The sequence below is a fragment of the Phaeodactylum tricornutum genome, chromosome 4 (assembly GCF_000150955.2).
Source record: "Phaeodactylum tricornutum CCAP 1055/1 chromosome 4, whole genome shotgun sequence".
NCBI lineage: Eukaryota > Bacillariophyta > Bacillariophyceae > Surirellales > Neidiaceae > Phaeodactylum > Phaeodactylum tricornutum.
Genome location: NC_011672.1, coordinates 927,631 through 947,718, shown reverse-complemented (window position 1 = coordinate 947,718; position 20,088 = coordinate 927,631). Strand labels below are relative to the sequence as shown.

At 48.1% G+C, this 20,088-nt stretch overlaps 5 protein-coding genes across 5 annotated transcripts; 4 read left to right on the top strand and 1 right to left on the bottom strand.

Annotated features, from left to right (window-relative positions):
* Positions 1 to 48: 48 nt before the first annotated feature.
* On the top strand, positions 49 to 3,085 carry PHATRDRAFT_44574 (predicted protein). Its single transcript, XM_002178573.1, has 4 exons — positions 49 to 1,755; positions 2,073 to 2,133; positions 2,240 to 2,308; positions 2,341 to 3,085. Exon 1 carries the CDS (start codon positions 84 to 86, stop codon positions 1,752 to 1,754), a length of 1,671 nt encoding a protein of 556 aa, XP_002178609.1. The 5' UTR covers positions 49 to 83; the 3' UTR covers position 1,755; positions 2,073 to 2,133; positions 2,240 to 2,308; positions 2,341 to 3,085.
* Positions 3,086 to 3,908: 823 nt separating this feature from the next.
* Positions 3,909 to 5,079, bottom strand: PHATRDRAFT_44572 (predicted protein). Its single transcript, XM_002178294.1, has one exon. The coding sequence runs from the start codon at positions 5,029 to 5,031 to the stop codon at positions 4,024 to 4,026; it is 1,008 nt and encodes a 335-aa protein (XP_002178330.1). The 5' UTR covers positions 5,032 to 5,079; the 3' UTR covers positions 3,909 to 4,023.
* A 349-nt stretch (positions 5,080 to 5,428) lies between these two features.
* On the top strand, positions 5,429 to 8,364 carry CUL1_2 (CULlin protein 4). Its single transcript, XM_002178572.1, has 2 exons — positions 5,429 to 7,353; positions 7,413 to 8,364. The coding sequence occupies exons 1-2, from the start codon at positions 5,643 to 5,645 to the stop codon at positions 8,165 to 8,167; spliced, it is 2,466 nt and encodes an 821-aa protein (XP_002178608.1). The 5' UTR covers positions 5,429 to 5,642; the 3' UTR covers positions 8,168 to 8,364.
* Positions 8,365 to 9,008: 644 nt separating this feature from the next.
* Positions 9,009 to 10,679, top strand: PHATRDRAFT_44570 (predicted protein; the record flags this gene model as incomplete). The annotated part of the gene is made up of 3 exons (XM_002178571.1): positions 9,009 to 9,177; positions 9,389 to 10,195; positions 10,307 to 10,679. Coding segments are annotated over exons 1-3 (1,269 nt in total), but the record flags the coding sequence as incomplete, so codon positions are not given.
* A 3,565-nt stretch (positions 10,680 to 14,244) lies between these two features.
* GEL3 (gelosin/severin like protein) lies at positions 14,245 to 15,655 on the top strand. The gene is made up of 2 exons (XM_002178570.1): positions 14,245 to 14,729; positions 14,829 to 15,655. Exons 1-2 carry the CDS (start codon positions 14,337 to 14,339, stop codon positions 15,555 to 15,557), a joined length of 1,122 nt encoding a protein of 373 aa, XP_002178606.1. The 5' UTR covers positions 14,245 to 14,336; the 3' UTR covers positions 15,558 to 15,655.
* The last annotated feature ends 4,433 nt before the right edge of the window (positions 15,656 to 20,088 follow it).

Here is a 20,088-nt window from a genome sequence, read left to right as displayed (position 1 = left end):
GCATTGCACCTAATTCGCCTGCTATTCCTCACTGCCAAGGATGGTGGGGAACCACAAGGATTCACAGTCAATCACTGTTCGAAATGGCTCCATCTGTCTCCGTCTACCATGGGGCTGCTCCTATTTATGTAATATGGCGAGTTATGATGGCCAATCGCATGCCGATTATGGACTGCGACGAAGTCTATAATTATTGGGAACCCCTGCACTTTATTCTCTACGGATCGGGTCAACAAACGTGGGAGTACGCGCACGAATACGCGCTGCGAACGTACGCCTACGTGGTTCCGTTGCAATGGCTTGCCCCGGTTCTCAGTCGATTTGTGTCGCCCTACGCATGGTTGTTATCGGATTACGTTGTTGATACCACCCTTGATACCAGCAAACTATCCTTGTTTCTTTCGTTTCGGGCTTTTCTTGCAGGTACCATGGCGCTTTGCGAACTGGCTTGGCTCTACGCATTGCACTCCCGACTCTCCAAAGACAGTTCGCTTGTTGTAGGCTGGACGGGAGTGCTGTTGTTGACTGCTGCAGGCATGAACCACGCCGCCGGAGCATACTTACCAAGCTCGACCTTTATGATGGCGTGGCTCGCTGCGAGTGCGGTTTTTCTGTTGGAACGTCATTTTTTATTCGCAGCAATTGCGATTATATGCACACTTTCAACTGGATGGCCCTTTGGAGTCGTTGTGCTCGTGCCCTTGGGCATTCGTGTTCTAAGAAAGGAATACAGAGCACGTGGCGTGTGGAGGTTGTTGCTCTGGAGCGTTGGCGTTACGGCTGCGGTCGAAGCTGCCGTCTTGATGATCGACCACAAATTTTACGGGGTGTGGCTATCTCCGACGTGGAACATATTCAAGTACAACGCCGCGGGAGGCGGCGACGAACTCTACGGAATTGAACCAACATCCTACTACATCAAAAATCTGTTTCTGAATCTGAACCTCCTAGCCCCGATGGGTATCATCGGCCTTCCCGTTCTCGTCTTTTCGCGAAATCAACCTGCCAAAGCAGACCTAGTGACAATGATAGTCACGCTCTACACATGGCTTGCTATTACTGTCCCTCGTCCGCACAAAGAAGAACGGTTCTTGTTCCCAATTTATCCGGTGCTGGTACTATCTTCTGTTTTGACGGTTGACCACACTCTCAATTTCATTGGCCGAATTGTTGCGGGATTTTCTCGTCACAAGACTCTCGTGCGTAACCAGCGGATAGCTTTGCACTGCCTCGTATGGCTTCCCGTCGTCGCGATGAGTTTGTGTCGCGTGGCTGCCTTACACAAGTATTATACAGCTCCGTTGCAAGTGTATGCAGCACTAGTTTCCAGAATGGACCCACTCTCCAACCAACTGGTCTGTAGCTGTGGTGAATGGTATCGATTTCCGAGCTCATTCTATTTACCAAAGAACCATGACCTCGGCTTTCTCCCTTCGTCCTTCGGTGGGCAGCTACCACAAGCATTTTCTGTACACGGATCGCTACCTAAAAGTCTGAATCTTTTGCAGCCTTTCAACGATCAAAACCAGCAAGAAATGTCGCGGTACGCTACCTTGGATCAGTGCAATTATATTGTGGATCTAGAAGGAAGCGATTGTGCTCCTTCCGGCGCCGAGGTCGTTGCTCGTGCTCCGTTTTTGGATGGTGGACGATCCTCAATGATTCATCGTATGTGGTACCTTCCGATATTGCACGATGCCGCCATCAAATCCGGGAGCGTGCAATACGAACACTATGTTTTGTACAAGACTTGAGGTATGTTGGTTTCCGACGAGACTAGTCTACAGCACTTGTTTCGAAAAGTAGGAAAGCTCGGTTGCTACGGTTTTTGGAAGAATTTCAAGTATTGAAATTCTCCATCCGAGTGGTTCTCTTTCGAAAAAAGCCGTGGTGTGTTTTTTGGATGAGAAATCTGTCGGTAGAGACGATGATGAAAACACTTTATCTATTGGAGCTGTCTAAATGAATGCGTGTTGAAAAGCAAAGGGGTTTATCTGAGTCTCACTTGTTTTAGTACAATATCTCCTGTAAACGAGCATTTTCCCTTGCTGACAAATCGCCTTTCTTCGCAGGCTGTTATTGAACGCGACGACTTATATTACGGAACGAGTTTCTTTTCCAAGTAGGTCAAAGGTACGTGAGGAAAGCAGATGCCACCCCTTCGCATGTCCGGAAAGTGATGCAAAAATGATGAAGTCCAATTGCTGACCGAACACATTTTGTGGAAATAAATTCACAGCTATTTCAAATTGCCTGATTCCTTTTATGCTATTAATACGCACGGCACGCTTTTTCCTTTCTCTCACTCGTGCTTCTCTGTTTAGATTTGCGTAAAGGGCCAAACGATCCGAACGCATCGCACACTTTCCACACTTGAGCTTGGAGCCTAATGTGGAATGGTATCCAATGCTTTTGTTAAACCTTCGGCAGCGTCTGAAAACACGTAGGCATTACAAGATTTTTAAAGCGCTTCGCACACGAGAATTATTCCTATCAGGAAAGGGTTTATTCAATTGGCACGACTTCCCTAGCGAGATCTTTGAGGGAAGTCATATCTGTCTCGTACAAATGTACTTTCGGTTCTGTTTTGTTGTCGAGTACATCTTCTTGGTACAAACCGACCACACGAACGCCCTTGGTCATTCCAGGAACCAGAGTAATCATTAACTTGTGTAGTGATGGTACGGGACGTTTTTCCTCTTTTGCCTTTTCGATCTCAAACTGTTCGTCGTAATCAGCATACCCCAGGACTAAACCGTCTTGGTCCACTGCGTAGGCTACTTTCAAGCTCATTCCATCCTTCGTTACCGGTATTATGCTCGACGTGTTCACAATGAAGGGCTTCTTCTCTAAGATAACAAATCGTTTCCAGTAGGGAACGAACTTGTCCAACGACCTCCACCCAGCGACGTCTTCAATAGCCTTTTTAAATGAACCTTCGTCCTTCAAAAAATCAAACCACTCCTTCCAATCATTTTTCGAATTCAAGGCTTTTGTTTCACTGAAACGGAAATCAATTTGAATATTGCGTACGTTGACTTGATTGACATCAAGAGCGATAAGGACATAAAGCTCGGCATTCTCCTTCCAGCATTCTTCAAACGGTTTCACGTATTTATCACAGGAGCCGTTATCTTTCGACCCGGATTGGTCCTTCACACAATGTTCAAACTTCCGCCATTGGGGACGACAAGGGCCTTGACGATGAGTCCGACACAAGAAACAATCGGTCTCTTCGTCGTCATCTGGGAGGTTGTCGTACGAATCTGGTTCACCCGGTTTCGGTGGCTTGAGTTTTTGCTCCGGCTTCTCTAAGATCTTTTCCATAGCGTGTTCCTTCTCTGACGCGACATCATTACCCTCACACGTGGCAACAGTTGTTGAAATCGCAGCAAACATCGTTGCGGCAATCATCCATGCAGTATGAGCGTTGGTCTGGTCCGAGTGACCGGACTCCGAGGTATAGACTGACAGGGAACGAGCGCTGTGACGGAGTCCGAGTTCGTTGACTGTGCGTTGCAGCGGACGCCGTATCACATTCTTTCCTAAAAATTTGATGGCAGAAGGAAGCATATTGATTGGCAAGAGTGAAGAAGTATTAAGCAGTTCGACAGTACAGTGTTGTAGACGCAGTAACCGTCGCCGTCGCGAGAAGGATTGCTGATTGTTGGCTTAGCTGCGTGGCAGAGAGGACCTCAGGCGGTTGCCGTCTGTTACGTGTTCCTAGCTCTACTCTTTAGGTACACAATTCAGCGGAACAGAAGAAAAATAGAAGCGTTTCGAATCTTCCTGTTCACGTAAATGCAATCGTGTTTATTCATGATTCGAACTTACTAGTCCCATTTCACAGTCAAAACCCCGCCTACTAGAGCTAGCCTATCCTTGGCCGGAGAACGGTCAATAAAAGTAATGTCAATCATTTTACTGTATTGACATTTACTGTAAGTAGACGAACGGTAGCTTATTGTGAGAGTCCAGAGGAGCATCTCAACGACCCTGTGCCAAATACATCCTTCGAATCGTCTAATCCATTTGTACATATTTCGTAGCAAACTCATACTCCCAACGGTTCCAAACAAACCCAATCGACTCCAGCCGCTGCAAGCGATCGGAAGTTAGGTCGTGCTTCTTGCCTTGGCTGCGTAAATTATACTGCTTCCGTTGGTTGCTCACCCAGTGCGCCAATGGCTTATTAGATTTGTAGGAAATAGGGACACAACAGTTACCGTGCGTCACGCGGTACTCTTTCAATTCTTCGAATCGAGTTTCCCACCTGACCTGTCTGGGGGTCATCCACCAGTTTCCATCCAGCGCCGCCAAATCTTCAATTTGTGACAGTGACAGCAACGGTTCCTCGTGAGTACTAGAACGAACCGCGATGCTGTACCTCTCGCGTTGTAAACGAAGCCAGTTCCAAAGAGAAGGCGGGCACGTCGCGGACGTTAATTCTGCAACGCTGTTGTGTTTGGATGAGACTAGCGATTTGAGCATATGAAATTGCGCCTTCCATTTGACATCACTATTGAAAGGTTCTTCCAGTTGACATACTGTTTCATTGGTGGCATCCCAGCAAAAGCCGATCTGATTGAGAACCTCAATGCGTTCCGACGTGAGAGAACAGGGCCGAGTCCCCTGCCAGTATCTCCGGTATTCTTGGCGTTGCTTATTTACCCAGTTCCCAAGTGGAGGATTCTCTCTGTATCGTTTGGGCACGAGGCAGTGTCCGTGCTCCTCGCGATAAAGAGACAGCTGTTGAAATCGTTCCATCCAGCGGTCCGATGTTGTTAAAGTCTTTGCGCTTTCTTTGTGCTTGGCAACGTCAACGCTACCAAGTATACGTTCGTTCGTTGGTACGACGTGGCCCTGCAATACAGGTGTACATCCCCGTGGAGTGCTTGTTCGCGCCTCGACGAGCAGCGAGACGGATCGGATACTTTGGAGTGGCACCGCAACGTACCAAGCCCATCCAGCACCAATTCTTTCCACCAGTAGCCACGCCACGGCAGCAAAGATGCGATAGGCCTGTCTCATGCTTATTGTTCCGTGTCCATATTCCTGTTGTAAAAATGCTGTCCAACAGTAAATATTGACAGATTTACATTTGGATACGTTCGCGTCGAAACGATTACCTAATGGTGACGAATGAGTGAACCCGTCGGGATGGACGACGGGCAGAAAGAGTCGCAAAGCGTGTGAAGCTGGTATTGTCAAAATGGTTGTGCGTACTTTCAGGCTTGGGATTGGTATTTATGACACAAAAACCACATATTGTAACTATTCTATTTGTCTTAGGATGACGACACGATACTATGCTTATGTATATAGTCATGTCTCCCCAGCGCCACAGATTGCAAAGTGCAAAACACCACATATGCCTGCGTTCCAAAGCAGCGTACGGTTGCACCACTCCCGAAATCCACAATGATCACGGGAGGTATCGGCGACTCGAACAACAGGACGGAATCGGGAGACAAGATTTCGCCACTAGTCCTAGAAATCCCTCCGTGTTCGGTCCTAGTGGATATTTAAAGCTATAGACTCGTTTGTATCATTTACAAACAAGTGGTGTGCGGTAAGGAGACTACGGTTGCCGTCGCCCTCTCGCGTTTCCGTCCGTCCGAGACTTCCAGAGGCTTGGTGCAATGCCACGCAACAAGAGTCTGCTCAAAGGCGGTCATACGTCTCGCAAGATCGTTATTCGACCATACAGTAAGCCTCCAACGCTTCCAGAGAACTACTACGATGATACGGTCCGATCGTTGTTGCAGTCGATTTCGGAGGCTTCGTCGCACCGGACCTTTACTGGCACCGCGCCTTCCCCGAACTCTACCGGTGTGAGTCTTCAGAATGCCTACAAAGCAGTAGTGTACTTGGTCAGTCACCAGTACGGCCCGCGATTGTATCGAGATCTTATGGATCATATGAAGCAGGTGGCTGCTCGAATCCTTCCAGAAGAAAGAGAGGCTTCCGCGTCGCGAGCATCCCTCTTGATGTACATCCCGAAGCAGTACCAGCTTTACCTCGAGTACCTCTTGCTGTGCAAGCACGTCTTTCTGCCACTGGACCGGACGCATGCCTGGCAACCCGAAACCAAAACAGTCGTTGTTGCATCGACACAGACTCCCGGCGGTCTCTTGACTTTATGGCAAGTAGGCCTCGAAATGTTGCAAACCAGAATGCAGGAGTTGACTCTCGATCGGGAGCTTTACCAAGAATGGCTCGCTGCCCTTTTGCAAGATTGGAATCCAGCATCCAACAATAATCTCGATGCGGCCAATCGACAAGATCTACAATCAGTCTGGTATCTGTGGCAGGACTTGGGGCAACTTGCTGTCCTCCCCCTACAGGAGGATTTGGAAGAATATTGGAAAAATCAGAGCCAGCAAATGATGGAGGGCTACCGTGCCGGATCCTTTCTCCAGTTTGCGTACGATAAGCATGTACACGTGACCATTTGGCAACCGTGGCTTCCCTCGCAGTGGCTCAGGTCGGTTCTAGAAAACTGCTTCTTTCAACCGCATCTCAATGACCAATACTTGCTGAAACCAGAGAACTTGCATCCGATTCTGCAGTCCGAATTGTTTGCAATCAAAACCGTTGTGGGGGTATCGTCTACAGCGATGGAAAAGCTGTCCTCGACACAACAGCTCTGGACTCTTGCGGGGCGTATTGCCGGGGGACAGCGTCTGGTGGCGACGAGTATTGCCAATTTTGCCAAAACCCAGGGCCTCGCCTGCGTTCAGCCAGCGGTGGAACTCTCTGACGGTGCAGGTAAGGCAGCGGCGGGACAACATATTTTGGACAAATCACCAATTCCAGCTACGAACAATGTACAAATTGTATCCGACTTGCTGGATACACAGCAGCGAATATCACGTTTGATTCAGAGTCTGCCTCACGGTCCGGAGTTGATTATTCTGAAAAATGTTTGGGAGGAAGTTCTCAACGTGGAAACAACCCCAGCACTAGCCGAGCTCTTGGCGAAATTCCTGGATCAAATCTTGCGATCAAATAAGAAAATGGATCAGTATCAGTCTGAATCAGAGCAATGGTTGCAGCGCATCATTTCCGGACTGTTCATCCCGTTGCAGGCTAAAGACATTTTTGAGGCGTTCTATAAGCGAGATCTCGCGAAACGGTTACTTTGGAATCGCGTCGTCAATATGGATGTAGAAAAACAGGTTTGTTCGTTACTAAAGGCCGAGTGCGGCGCCGGATTTACGTCCAAGATGGAAGGAATGTTCCAGGACGTTGACTGGAGTCGGGAGACAATGATGGTATATAAGCAGTCCACGGCCGACATTTTACCAACTGAGAATTCAGTGGAGATGGAAGCACAAGTTCTGACAACTGGTACGTAATAGTGGACGAACGGAATTATCAGACGTATTGCTACATTGTTGCTCAAACAGGTTTCCTGCCTCGTATTCCAGGTTACTGGCCAGTGTACCCTCAGTATCCTAACTTACATTTACCTGAATCACTCAAAGAACCTCAGGAGCGGTTTGGAAATCATTACAAGATCAAGTACCAAGGCCGTCGTATGACCTGGCAGTACGCGTTGGGTCATTGCGTTGTGCGCAGCTCGGGTTTCCCCAAAACGTACGAATTTGTCGTTAGTTTGTGTCAAGCGCTGGTTCTAATTCAGTTTGAAGAGGCCGACACCAAATTGTCATTGCCAACACTAATGCAGGCTATTGGATTAGAAGACCGTGACGAAATGGAACGAGTCTTGCAGTCGCTGGCTTTGGGGAAGGATGGTACGCGCATTTTGAGGAAACTAGATTATGATTCGGAGCCAAACAAGAAAAAAAAGATCCGGATGAATGTGGACAACCGGGACGAATTCACAATCAATCGCAAGTTTGAATCCAATCAGCGACGTATCCGTATCAACAATATCATGATGAAAGAGTCCAAAGAAGAACGAGAAAAGACAGTGGAAGCGGTTTCGCGGGATCGTCTCTACTTGATCGACGCTGTTCTCGTACGAATCATGAAAGCTCGCAAGACCATTTTACATCAAACCTTGATTCCTCAAGTGGTGGAGCAAGTCAAGGTACCCGCCCAACCCGGTGACATCAAGCAACGCATTGAGTCTTTGATTGAGCGAGAATACATGGAGCGTGATGCCAAAGATCGAAACCGCTACAACTATTTAGCTTAACGCAAGTCTTGCTATTGCTTAAAGATGCGGCATCCTCTGGCATGCAAGGAATCCGCAAGGTCTCAAGTTTATGGCACCAATGCTGGAATATCATACGAGTTGAAAGTGAACCAACAACCATTCTTCAGCTGATGGTTATTGATCAAAACACGATTTTGATGCAGTGTATAATATATAGTGAGCTTGTCTCTTGGCTGGCTGACCTTGCAATTTCAACTTGTCGGATCATTCCATGCCAGACATAGTTCCGGGTTTCAGTCTGTGGTTATTGGGTTTCTCAATGTCCAAGCAAACGTCGTCGGTGCCTATGCTCACAGTAAATTGGAGGTTTCATTACATTGGTTACGTTTCGGTCCAAGTGCAAACAAGACCTATGGGTTTTTGAATACCGGAAGGTCTGCCACGACCCCAGAATTGCTAAGTACATCTCATCCAGTAGTCGTAGTCTATTGATCACGATTTACGATGCACACTTTGAATTCTGACTCTGCATGTGTTAAGAATCATAAATACGAGGCAACCAGCGATCTAAATGAGATTTGGGGGCATAGTCATTATTTAGAAAAATTTCGGAAAATCATCGCCATGACAAGCAGAGCGATAGATTCCAAAATATGATTTATTTGGAATTATAGGGATCGATCCCGTTTCTTAGGAAAGCGATCGGCTGTATGACTCTGGGCGTAATTTGAAGTCCCAGCAGATACCAGCGGGGGAGGTAGGGGGCCAAGGGCGTCCAAGGTACGATGGACTGTACGTACTGCTGGTAGATGATGTTGCCGGCAAAAGTATCAAAATCAGCCAAACTAAGAGACCTCGTTCCATATCGTGAAGAGTAACATAAGCCAGTTGTGAGATATTTTTCTGTGGCTCTCGACATTGGATACTCTGCGGTACAGCATACTGATAAAAGAGCGTTATGGTATATCCTCACCTTTTCGTGGTGCCAGAGGAGGATCTTGCCGCAGGACCGGAGCCGTCGCCGAGAATGTATTCGGGGACGCACGATCGTAAGTGATATTTGCCTTTTCTTTTGGGCTATTATTATGAATAGTCCATTTTGTGTGTGATTCCCTGTCGGATGCCGATACGGCGTCTCCGACACGATTCACGACGATCAGAGAGTTTCACTTCGTCACTAAACAACACAGGAATCGGTGATTTGAAAATTGGATCTGACTCCTGTTGTTTCTTATCCCCCCCTGTCTTGGCGAGTTTTAGCCTCGTCTGCGTTTCACCAGATCGCCCCGAGTATGACTGTGGCCTCTCCTCACACGCTTGGAAATGGAGGAACCTTCCCTGCCGCTCTCTGGCAAGGATCAGTGATGTCGCAGTCGAACTCCTCAACTATGAACCACAACACGACTTCGTTGAGCTCGCAGGGCACAAGTGGGGTTGGAATCAACATGAACGATGGGAGAGCAAACATTTTCTTGCAGGAACAGCAACGACAACAGCTTCACCTACAACAAATGGGAGGAGGTTCACTTCAATCGCAGTTTGCTGGCGTGAAGCCTCCGGCATCGTACGTCAGCCCGTCTCATGCTCATCCGTTTCTGTCGCATCATAGCGGAGATTCTAACCGGGCTCCGTATCCTTCGCACGGACCTATTTATTCCCACAGTGCAGATTGGGGAGACCGCGCCGATTCAATTTTAGCCGCAGCCATTGCCGTGACCAACGGAGGATCTTCAGGAGGTCTTTCTAACAATGGAGGAGGCCAATCTGGCTTCGACATTTTGGCACCAGATGGCCGGCTGAACTTGAATGTAGGTACACCTAGCGCTACGCGCGCCCAAGCAGCGACGGGACCGTTTACGATGAACAACTCAACACCATGGATCGGCAGCGCACCTGCTGCCGGAAACTCAGCCATGGGAGGATTCGGTATGCCCAACAACAGCATCCATACCGGTGGAGTCAACATGCACTCGACGTCACAAGATCAGCAACCATCATGGAACCAATTCTCTTCTTATTCGAATATGGGGACAACCAATCCGATTGGAAGTGGTATGAGTGGACCAGGTGTGTACAATGAAATGGCTTCGATGATGATGAACAACAATGTGAGCTCCAATAATTATGGAGGAATGAATCAATTCGACCTACCTCAGCAGCCACCTTTCTTCGGGCAAGCGCCACATGTTTTTAACGCCACCGTCAGTGGACACAAGAAGCGGCGAAGCAGTTCAATATCGAGTACAGCTTCTCTCAATCATATGGGACAAACAAGAGAATCTTACAACGATAGAAACCATTTTTACCAAGAAAATGATTTGAGGAGAGGTCCAGCGATGATCGATGGAGGGTTAATGGGAGGTACACAGAGCGCGCATAACAACGCGACGAATACGGTGCGTGCCGATATGGAAAGGATAATAAAGCGTCCACAGAAAAAGAAACGAGCCAAAACGTTCCCTGATAAGCTCATGGATGCCATGATCGGGCACGTCGAGGAAGATGCCGCTGCGTGGCTTCCAGATGGCAAGTCTTTTGTCATTGTATCGGCTAGTCGTTTCGTTGACATTGTGCTGAACCATGTCTTTAAAGAAGCAAAATACGCAAGTTTTGTACGGAAGCTGCATCGCTGGGGATTTGTACGGTTAACTTCTGGAACTGGAACGGACTGCTTTCATCATCCCCTCTTTCAGAGAAATCGTCGAGATTTGGCAGCAAGGATCACCTGCACCCCTCGAGACAAGGATGGGAAGATCCAGGGCGTGGCCATAGGTCGAAACGATAAGCCACCGAGCTTGGCGGGTGTAGAAAAGTTTATTCGTGCCAAAGCAATTGCCGCTGTCGCGTCATCGCAAGGGCTTACATCGGCCCAGCTGAATCTTGATAACCCCGCTCCTGTTTCAATCGGTGCTTCGGAACTTCTTTCACACACAGATGAAGACAGGTCGCATCAACAAAACGATGACACTAAATGTCAACAACAAATCGTCGGTCGCCTTGTCAGTGGGGTGAACAAAGCGGTAGAGGTGTAGAGCTTACAAAGTGTCAGTTTGCGTGCGCAGATGACGAAGGAACTAACAGTAAACGGATTTCTTCTCACGACCACCTAGTTTTGTCTCGTACTCTTTATGATCAAGACTTTGTTAGATAATGCGCAGTCGGCTATTGATATATGCTGATTTTCAACCATAAGCCTCCTTTATTATCCTTTTTGAGACGATGCTATGGTCCGCTTTCCAATGGCTGCTGTCTTCCTGTTATTTTTGGTCCTAGGGGGCATAGTACCGCGACTGACATCTACCTCGTCCCTTTTACCACCTCCAGGCGGGACAAACACGTGGCTTTGTCCTTTTGCGTTTCTACGACGCTCGGCGTTTGTCAATAGATCCTTACCTGCTGAGTCTGCGGCTATAATCTTTTGGACCGTGTCAAGAAGGAGATCTGCTTCAATGAAAGGAATTTGTACAATTGCTTCCCAGGACTGACGTTTCCCATTCGGATCGACCGTGAAGTCGGGTGGGTAGTAAGGAAAGATTGGAGAGGCAGGATGCAGCATAAGTTCTGCCAGAGCCTTCGGCAGCAAATCCGAGGATTGAGGCGGTAGTACGGAGAGTAGTTGGGCTAAACTTGGGAATGGTGATCCATGTTCAAATTCCATACTACAAAAGCCTTCATCGTCTGGATTGTCGTAGAACTCAGCAAGGTTCACAATGTCGGTAGCCAACGGCGCATAAAGATAAGGGAAAAACCAATTCCAGGACTGACAGCCATTGTGGTAATAGTTCATATTCCAATGAAGCCCTTCCAGATATTCCCGAACGTGTTCGCGTCGACGAAAAAGAGTTCGACTCCGGTCTTCCGGCTTCCAGCCAAGTTTTGATTCATAATAGAAGTCTCGGTAAGAACGGCAATTGTTGTCGGGATATTGTCTGCGAAACGCACGGTTTCCGGTAGGCGCCATTTGTCGTTTTTCCACAGGAGGCGACTCGCCTCCTTTTCGACTTGCTTTTTTCGCCGCTATTGGCGTTGGCTTTCCACTGAAATATGTTCCGTAAAAGTCGTCGTCTTCCACCTCTTCTTCAGCCGTTAGCTTCCATCCAGGCTCGTTTTCCTCAAATCCTCTGCGCTTGAAGTGCTCTTCCTCGTAGATCGAAAGGTTGTACATGAACTGTTCAAATCGCTCGGGATGCAGTCGTTCTTTTTTTGTCAAATAGCCGCCCCATTCTGGTAGCAAATCAACATAGTTACTCATCATCAGCGATAAGGCGCCCCCGTCAATCTCAAGGTGTGGACAATGTGGCAAGAAATCATTTCCAACCAACATACACATGAATACAAAGTCGTCGATGATACGATCGAGCTCGAAGGGAACTTTGAGCTTCCCGGTGTCAGCAAACTGACGGAACTGAATTGCTAACATCTGACGAAGAGAATTTAACTCAAGCACTTCAAAATCGTTCTTGTTGTAGTCCAGCATATCCTTTTTCTTCCGATACTTGCTGCGACCACGTCCGGCCATTACTACCGACATTTTTTCGCGCAACAGCATAAACTCCGGTTCGTGTGTGACGAGACCAAGCATGATCAAGTCGGCATCTAGTCCATAAAGGACATGAGTGTAATCGGCTTTCCAATGCGGACGCTCCGTCGGTATTCCCGAGTGCTCTGCTGCTCGCGTTTCGCGAATAAAGTCCATGACCTTGTGTTCGCCTTCCCCAGGAACATCCGGTCCGCTGACAATGACGTCAGCTCCGTTCTTCCAAAAATCATCCGTTTCCATTTTGTACTCAACCCACTACCAGCACATAACAAACGGCGTCAGACGAGGCCGCCCATGTATTGTAACGGCAAAGCATGGACAACTCACCTTTTGCATAGCCAAACTCAGTTTGAGCATAAAGTCCGTACCCGGAGTAATGCAGTTGCTGTCAAAGCGTTGGCGGGACTCGAGTTCTTTTCCACCTCCGCGAGCAATAATTTCCCCTGCCGTTATCTCTGCCTCCTTGGCCGAGCGGAACCGGCGCGATCGTTGTTGATTCATTTTGGCTCGTGGTGCAACGCCATCAACGGCCAAATACAGCACCTTGGTTGGCTGCATCATTTTATAGAGTCTATTAATTAAACAAATGAACTCCCTGTTAGAGACTGCTTTGACATCAAGGAAAGCGAACCGCGCAGCTGCGGGCCAACAATACAATACAGCATTCGAGTACGTACTTGTCCACATAAAGAAAGATCTTCTTGAACATAGCGGTTTCGTCCAGCACAATGATTTCGCCTTCCGCGTTGCCGTGCGTACACGGGTGAATAATACCGTTCATATCCAAATAAAAGTTGTCGACTTTGAGATCCGGACTGAGGCCTTCTTCCACTTGCCGGTTGAGAATATCGGGATACTGGTCCGTCAACCACCGAAACATTTTGGGAATACCAAAGAGTGTCGTTGTTGAAGAGGCAGTCAAGCAGCCTCTTCCGTATATTACCTGTGGAGGCGCTCGGACGGGATTTGTGACGGGAAAGTGCGATGGTAACGAAAGGGGAACAAAACCAGAAACAGCTGGAAGAAGAGCGACCAATACGACGCAAAAACTGAAGAGGACGCCGCCAAAGCGGCTCCTTCCACCTTGTTTGTAAATCGCCATTGTCATCAAAATCAACTAGGCTGGTTTTTGAACAGGCCCTTCTGAAATCTTACTCCTTGTAAAGCGGATGAGTCTCTTGGTGAGAAGCGAGAGCACCAGGAAGACGAGTCTGCGTATGTTGATGTGTTTGTTTTTGTTTTCGGCAGAGATTCGTCGTGCAAACGGATCTTGTCTACCGGAATTGATGGGTTCCGCGAGACACTACAGGCCCTCTACGAAACAGCGGGCGAAGACAGAGCGTCCCACATATGTAAATACCGTGTGTTGTAGCTTTGTTTTCATCTAATCACTTATTAGCCAATCATGAAGGATCACTTCTTTTGGTACTCATATGCGCCAGTATGTCGACATCTGATTGGTGCACTGGCCTGTGTCTTGTCGAACACGGGAGTGAAGCACTTCACTGTCAGACTCCGTGCCCAAAATGACTCCTAATTTTTTGCGATCTTCGTGCCAGTTCTGCTTCCGTATTGATGCGAGACAAAAGCCTGGCACCGGATCCAACAGGCTCACAATCACAACCCGTTCGCACAAGCAGTCCCGCGAACGAAAGAACAAGTTCCGTCATGAGCCAACGTGTCCCCTGGAAGGAATCTAACCTGGCCTTGATTGGTAGTGACCTGGATCACAAGATCAAAGCGGCTGCTGCTGAGAATGAAGAGCAGTGGCAGGGTCTGAACGAAGCGCCGGGCAGAAAAGTCTGGCGCATCGAACAGTTCAAGGTAGTCCCTTGGCCCGAGGATCAGTACGGAAAATTTCACAAGGGAGATTCTTACGTTGTTTTGAACTCTTATACTGAGGACGGGAGTGATGCACTCTTGCACGATATACATATTTGGATTGGCTCTGAATCTTCGCAGGACGAGTACGGAACGGCCGCTTACAAGATGGTCGAAGCCGATGATTCGTTGGGTGGCGCCGCTATCCAGCATCGAGAGGTTCAAGGCAAGGAGAGCCCGGTAAGCATCCCATCCAACGATTGCAGTGCCAATTCGCACTCTGTAAGCATCTATATTCCCTAGCTCAACAACCTCTTGTTCTTTTTCTCGCGATCGCAGCTTTTTCAGTCCTACTTTGAGGAATTGACTTATCTAGAAGGTGGTGCCGACACCGGATTTAATGTCGTCGAGCCCACGAAGGACAAGCCGCATTTGTACCGGGTGAAGGGCACGGAAAAGGGAATGTCGCTCACCCAGCTGTCTCTCTCCAAGTCGTCTCTGAATACCGGAGATTCCTTTATTCTATTCGCCAACGGAAGCAACGTTTGGCTTTGGAACGGCGAGTCTGCTAACCCCGACGAAAAGGCCCGCGCGAACTCATTGGCTGAGAGCATGTGTACGCAGGGAACAGTCAAAGTTTTGGATCAAGGTCAGGGCGACGAAGAAGAGACCGACTTTTGGGATTACCTTGGTGATGGCGAAATTCAAGAAGCCGATGATGGAGATGAAGAGGTTGATGAGTTTATTCCTCTCTTGTTCAAGCTCTCGGATAACCCGGACGAAGAACCTGAGCAGGTTGCGGAGGGTGAACCTGTGAAAGTTCGTTGGGGTAGTCCTTCACCCAAGATAGATCGCTCCTTTCTGAATGAGAACGATGTATTTTTGCTCGACGCCGGTTGGGAAATTTTTGTTTGGATCGGTACCGATGCAGACCGCAGTGAGAAGCTTATGGCCATGGGCAAGGCGGATAGTTTTTGCAAACAGGATCCTCGTAAGGCCGACCTCCCCGTCTCCATTGTGAAGAGCGGTTGGGAAAGCTCTGGATTCAAGGCTTTCTTCAGCGAATAGACGGTTGGACTGGCAACGATTGTTGCGAGAGATCTAGAATGTAGCTGACTGACAGAGAATATGAGATAATATTTCAGAAATTTCCGTATTACAATTACACATGTTCCTCTACCTTTTTTGAACCCTTGGAAAGGGTTTATCGTTACCCTGTGTTTTACTATTACCGTAGAGGACGGAACTTTGTAAAACCAATTGTACATCAATATCCGGGTGAAATACAAAGTTGTGGCAATTCTGTCCGGGTTCTCTTTAATATTTTTCAAAATTGTGGATCATTTGAGACTACATTCAAACAGTTGATTGTCGACCATGACAGAGAAGAGTGTCTTCCATTAGATGAGGACAAGGCATTACTAGTCTAGATTAACTGACAACATGCCTTGTCGCAAGTACAGTAACCGAGAAAAGTTGGTACTCCTTTCTAAAGTGCAGTCACTTGTGGAAGAGGGTTGTGAAAAGGGGAAAGTATGCAGAGACCTCAGTTTGCAATTATCGCGAGTCCAACGGTGGGAGAAAAACGCGGAAGCACTCGAGAAAGCAAACCCAAAAGCATTTCTGTATGTGAAGGCCCGAAATCATTCCTTGAACCATTCGAAGATGACCTTTTGATGTGGCTTTTGGAGCTGCAACAGGAAGGGATTCCAATACTTCCGACAAAAATCCGACGGAGCAAGAATTAAGGTTGTGAGGCGTTTTCTGCGTTCCCACAGGTACGTAATTTGCACAAGAACTCACGAATGCCAGAGAAACCCTGAAGAAATGAGAAATGCGGCTCGAGAATTTGTTACTGCATTTCGGCCTTGTCTCGTAACACCAGACAGGGACAAGCAGTTTGTTATCAATATGGACCAAACCCCACGGCTAAATTCCTCGATGCCGACAATTTCTACCACAACACCACTTGGATGGAATGCCATGTTGCCAATGGTATTGGTATATGAAGTATAGAACAGTTTACAGTTTAAAGCTCAAGTGGGCATACAAAATGAGAAACGCATTTGCCTCAACAAACGAGTAAAACCGGCTAAATGTTCGCTATAATTCTAACCCTGAACCCTATTTTTGCATTTCAACATCAAAATCCGACTTTAAAATGAAAGTATACATTGCAGTTTTATAGTAGTATTAGAAACAATGGTATCGTTTTGAAGCTGCGAATGAGACGAATCCACGTGTGGGTTTAGTTTTATGACTGATTCTGATTTGGTGTGTCTCATAGCAAATGTACATGAATTTTTGGCAAAGATACAAAGTATAGATGAGCTCTACAAACGCAAGAACGCGAATGATGGAAATCGATGAACTAATAAGATTTATGACTAGTTTGAGAATCGTGATTGAGTTTGTATGATGCAGCTGAATCGCCAATGACTGTTTCATATGGCGATGACTTGTTTGAAATGTAAACGGGAAGACTAGAACGTTCGTAGGACGTTAAAGCTCTGTATGTAACCGTGATAGGTTCTTTGGTACTATCAATCTTGTCACAACGGATTGGGAAAGTATCAGTCTTGTCACAACGGATTGGGAAAGATTTAGTAGGCCCAATGGAATTATCAACACACCCTCGTTTCAAACTTGAGTTGGAGGCAGTTTGGTCGAGATCGAGCAAATAACGAGATCGCATTATTCGATGATGTGATGGCGAATGATGCTTGGTGAAATAATCTGCAAGATTATCAGTTCCTTTTCTCCAATGAACATTGAATTGACCTTGCTTGACACGGTCTTTAATCCAATAGAAACGCATGTCTATGGCTTTAGATCTTCGTTGTTTCACTGTATTGTTGACAATTCCTGATGCACATTCATTGTCAGTTTGAATAGGAGTAGCTAACTGGGGATGTCCCATAGCTTCCAAGGTAGTACGTAATTCCACACCGTCCTTGGCGTTAAAGAATAGTGCACCCAGTTCAGCTTCAGTTGCAGAAGAAAGAACGGACTTCATGATAGAACAGTGCGTGTGTATGGCGCCGTTCAATGCCGGTGGCTTGGAATTTGGCTTGAGGTTCTTGATAGGTGCGGAACTTAGAAAAAAAATTCCACCAGCGCGAGAGCGAGCCTTGGATTCTGATAAATAAGAAGCATCGCTGTGAACGTGTAAGTGCATGTCGCTGGCGTGGTATCGTACCGTTGCGTCTGGATGCGTTGCACTGTAATTTAGTAGTTGCGTGACGGCCTCGGCAGTGGCTTCGGTTCCTTTCGTTTGAGCGGATGCGAGGGTGCCGAGAGCAACAAGCATGGTGGAATCCACTGCGCGAGCATAATATAACAGGGTACCAATAACTTCTTGAAGACGAGTGATGCCAGCCTTGTCAAGCGGCGGAGAAAGATCAGTTTCGTTGGTGAGCTGAATTTTTACACCGTATGATGGTGGAACCCACGCGTGAGGGGAGTGTTGAGGTCGGGCTGGGGATGGATGTTGGAAACGTTGTAAAGCTTTGTCGACGTAGCCAGGCATGGCCATGTCAACGTGGCGCTGCTCGTAATTCCAGGTAAAGGTGAGACCGCAGTAAAGAGCACCGGTCCAGTCTGTCGTTACCGTGTAAAGCTTCTCGAGACAGTGTAGTAAATGTTCGGCATGTTCCCTGCCCACGTATTTAACTCCAAAGTCGTCAACAACTAGTGAAAATGAAATAGGGCGCGTTTCGTGGGTAAAGAAGCCTGGAGTATGCTTGGCCTGATGGTATCCGTCGAGAGCTAAATGATCAATGAGGCGGTCGTTCGCAATGCGGCCTGCATGTGGGAGACCGTACATTCCTTTTCGAATTTCCACTAGAACATTGCCTTTGTGAACTAGCGGGGCAAGCTTGTACTGTTCCATAATGCAGTCTGGTATATGGACTGCAGGAATGCGCATGTACTCGTACACAGGGAGAGGAGTGCCCAAATAAAAATCCTTGAGGTCACAGGTCATAAAGCGTGCGCCTTTGGTGGAAATGACACTGTTAACGAGGATCTTGATGGCTGGTAATGCAGCTGTAGGGGTACTTGTGGGTCCGTTGTACTCGATACGGTCGCCGCCGACAGTGAAACGGATGCGGTATTTTTCGGCCTTGTGTGGCTTGATAGCCGCTACAATCTTCAGGTAAGTGGCCTTGCGGTCGTGCGGCTTTGCGGTATGCGGAATAAAATGCATCGTGTCGGTGCCGGTGGGCATGTTGGGTTTGACGCCTTGAGACAGGCGGCCCATCTCATTGGCGGCGGCTTGAATCCATTTGGGGCCTTGTTCAGAATTTTTGAGTTTTGAATACTCGAGAGTGGCTCCGGAATTGGGGTCGACGACGGCGTTGGCGCTGTCGAACGAGTGTCCTGGGTATCGAGCGGCTTGTAAGCGAGTGCCGTGACTGTGCGGAGGTGTGGGGACCTTGGGAGAAGGTACGACGGGTGCAGGTGTTGCTTGGGTAGGAACAACGGATGTTGAAGCGGAAATTTTTTCTTTCAGTTTTCGAGCGGCCCCACGACGTGCTTGGCGAGGGTTGCAGGTGACAAGCTTGTATGTCTCGGCCTCGGAGTTTGGGGGAGGCACCCTCGGAAGTGACTGCGGAGGGGCGGCTGTGGCGGTCGGCACCCTCGGAAGTGATTCAGTGACCGGGTCTCGGAAGCGGACTTGACGAGGTGAAGAAGTCGATGCAGTTGGCGGACTTAGGGTTGCCGTGGGAGCAACTGGGAGGGACGAGTCAACTGGGTTAGCGGCTTTCGAAAAAATATCTGAAAGTTGCGAGAGGGCTTCGCGTTCGTGGACCGAAAGAGGCGACAAGGGGGACGCGGGAGATGGATGTGCCAGAGCATGGGCAAGATCGTGAGCAGCGGCGACAATTGTGTCGCGAGACGAGGTGCTGGGCATTTTGACTTGGCTGGGAAACCATGTCAGAGTGTCAGAAATGCGTTCGCTGGTGGTCTCCTTGATCCAGACGCGATAACATCGGTAATGGTTCATGGCGGGACCAACGTACCAGCCGTCGGCTGCGTGGGGGGCCCAAGTTCTGCGAATTGTCGGTTTTTCGTGTACAAGTACGCGGATGCCCGGGGGAGCCAAAGGGGTACGATTGTAGTCGAACGAGCCATGGAGTTGGGCCCAGGACGACAGATTTGGGTTGATACGAGACCCTCGAAGAAGGTTGAGAGTCATGATGGCTTGTGGGAGTAAGCGATCCCAAAGGTGAAGCGGAAAGTTCTTGTCGGTGCTGCACAAACCTGCAATGAAGTGGTTTTTGATTCAAAACTCAAAAATTCTGAACAAGGCCCCGAATGGATTCAAGCCGCCGCCAATGAGATGGGCCGCCTGTCTCAAGGCGTCAAACCCAACATGCCCATTATTAGTTCTATTGATGAGCTCTACAAACGCAAGAACGCGAATGATGGAAATCAATAGAACTAATAAGAACGTCAATTTTCCAATTTCCTCACGATATCACCTATCGCACACGACGACATCTCGTCCTCTCCTCTGTTGTCTGCCAAACAAGTTCCAGTCTAACCTGCAAGGCCAACAAAACCACATCCGAAAGATCCGATCGCTTTCGTCATC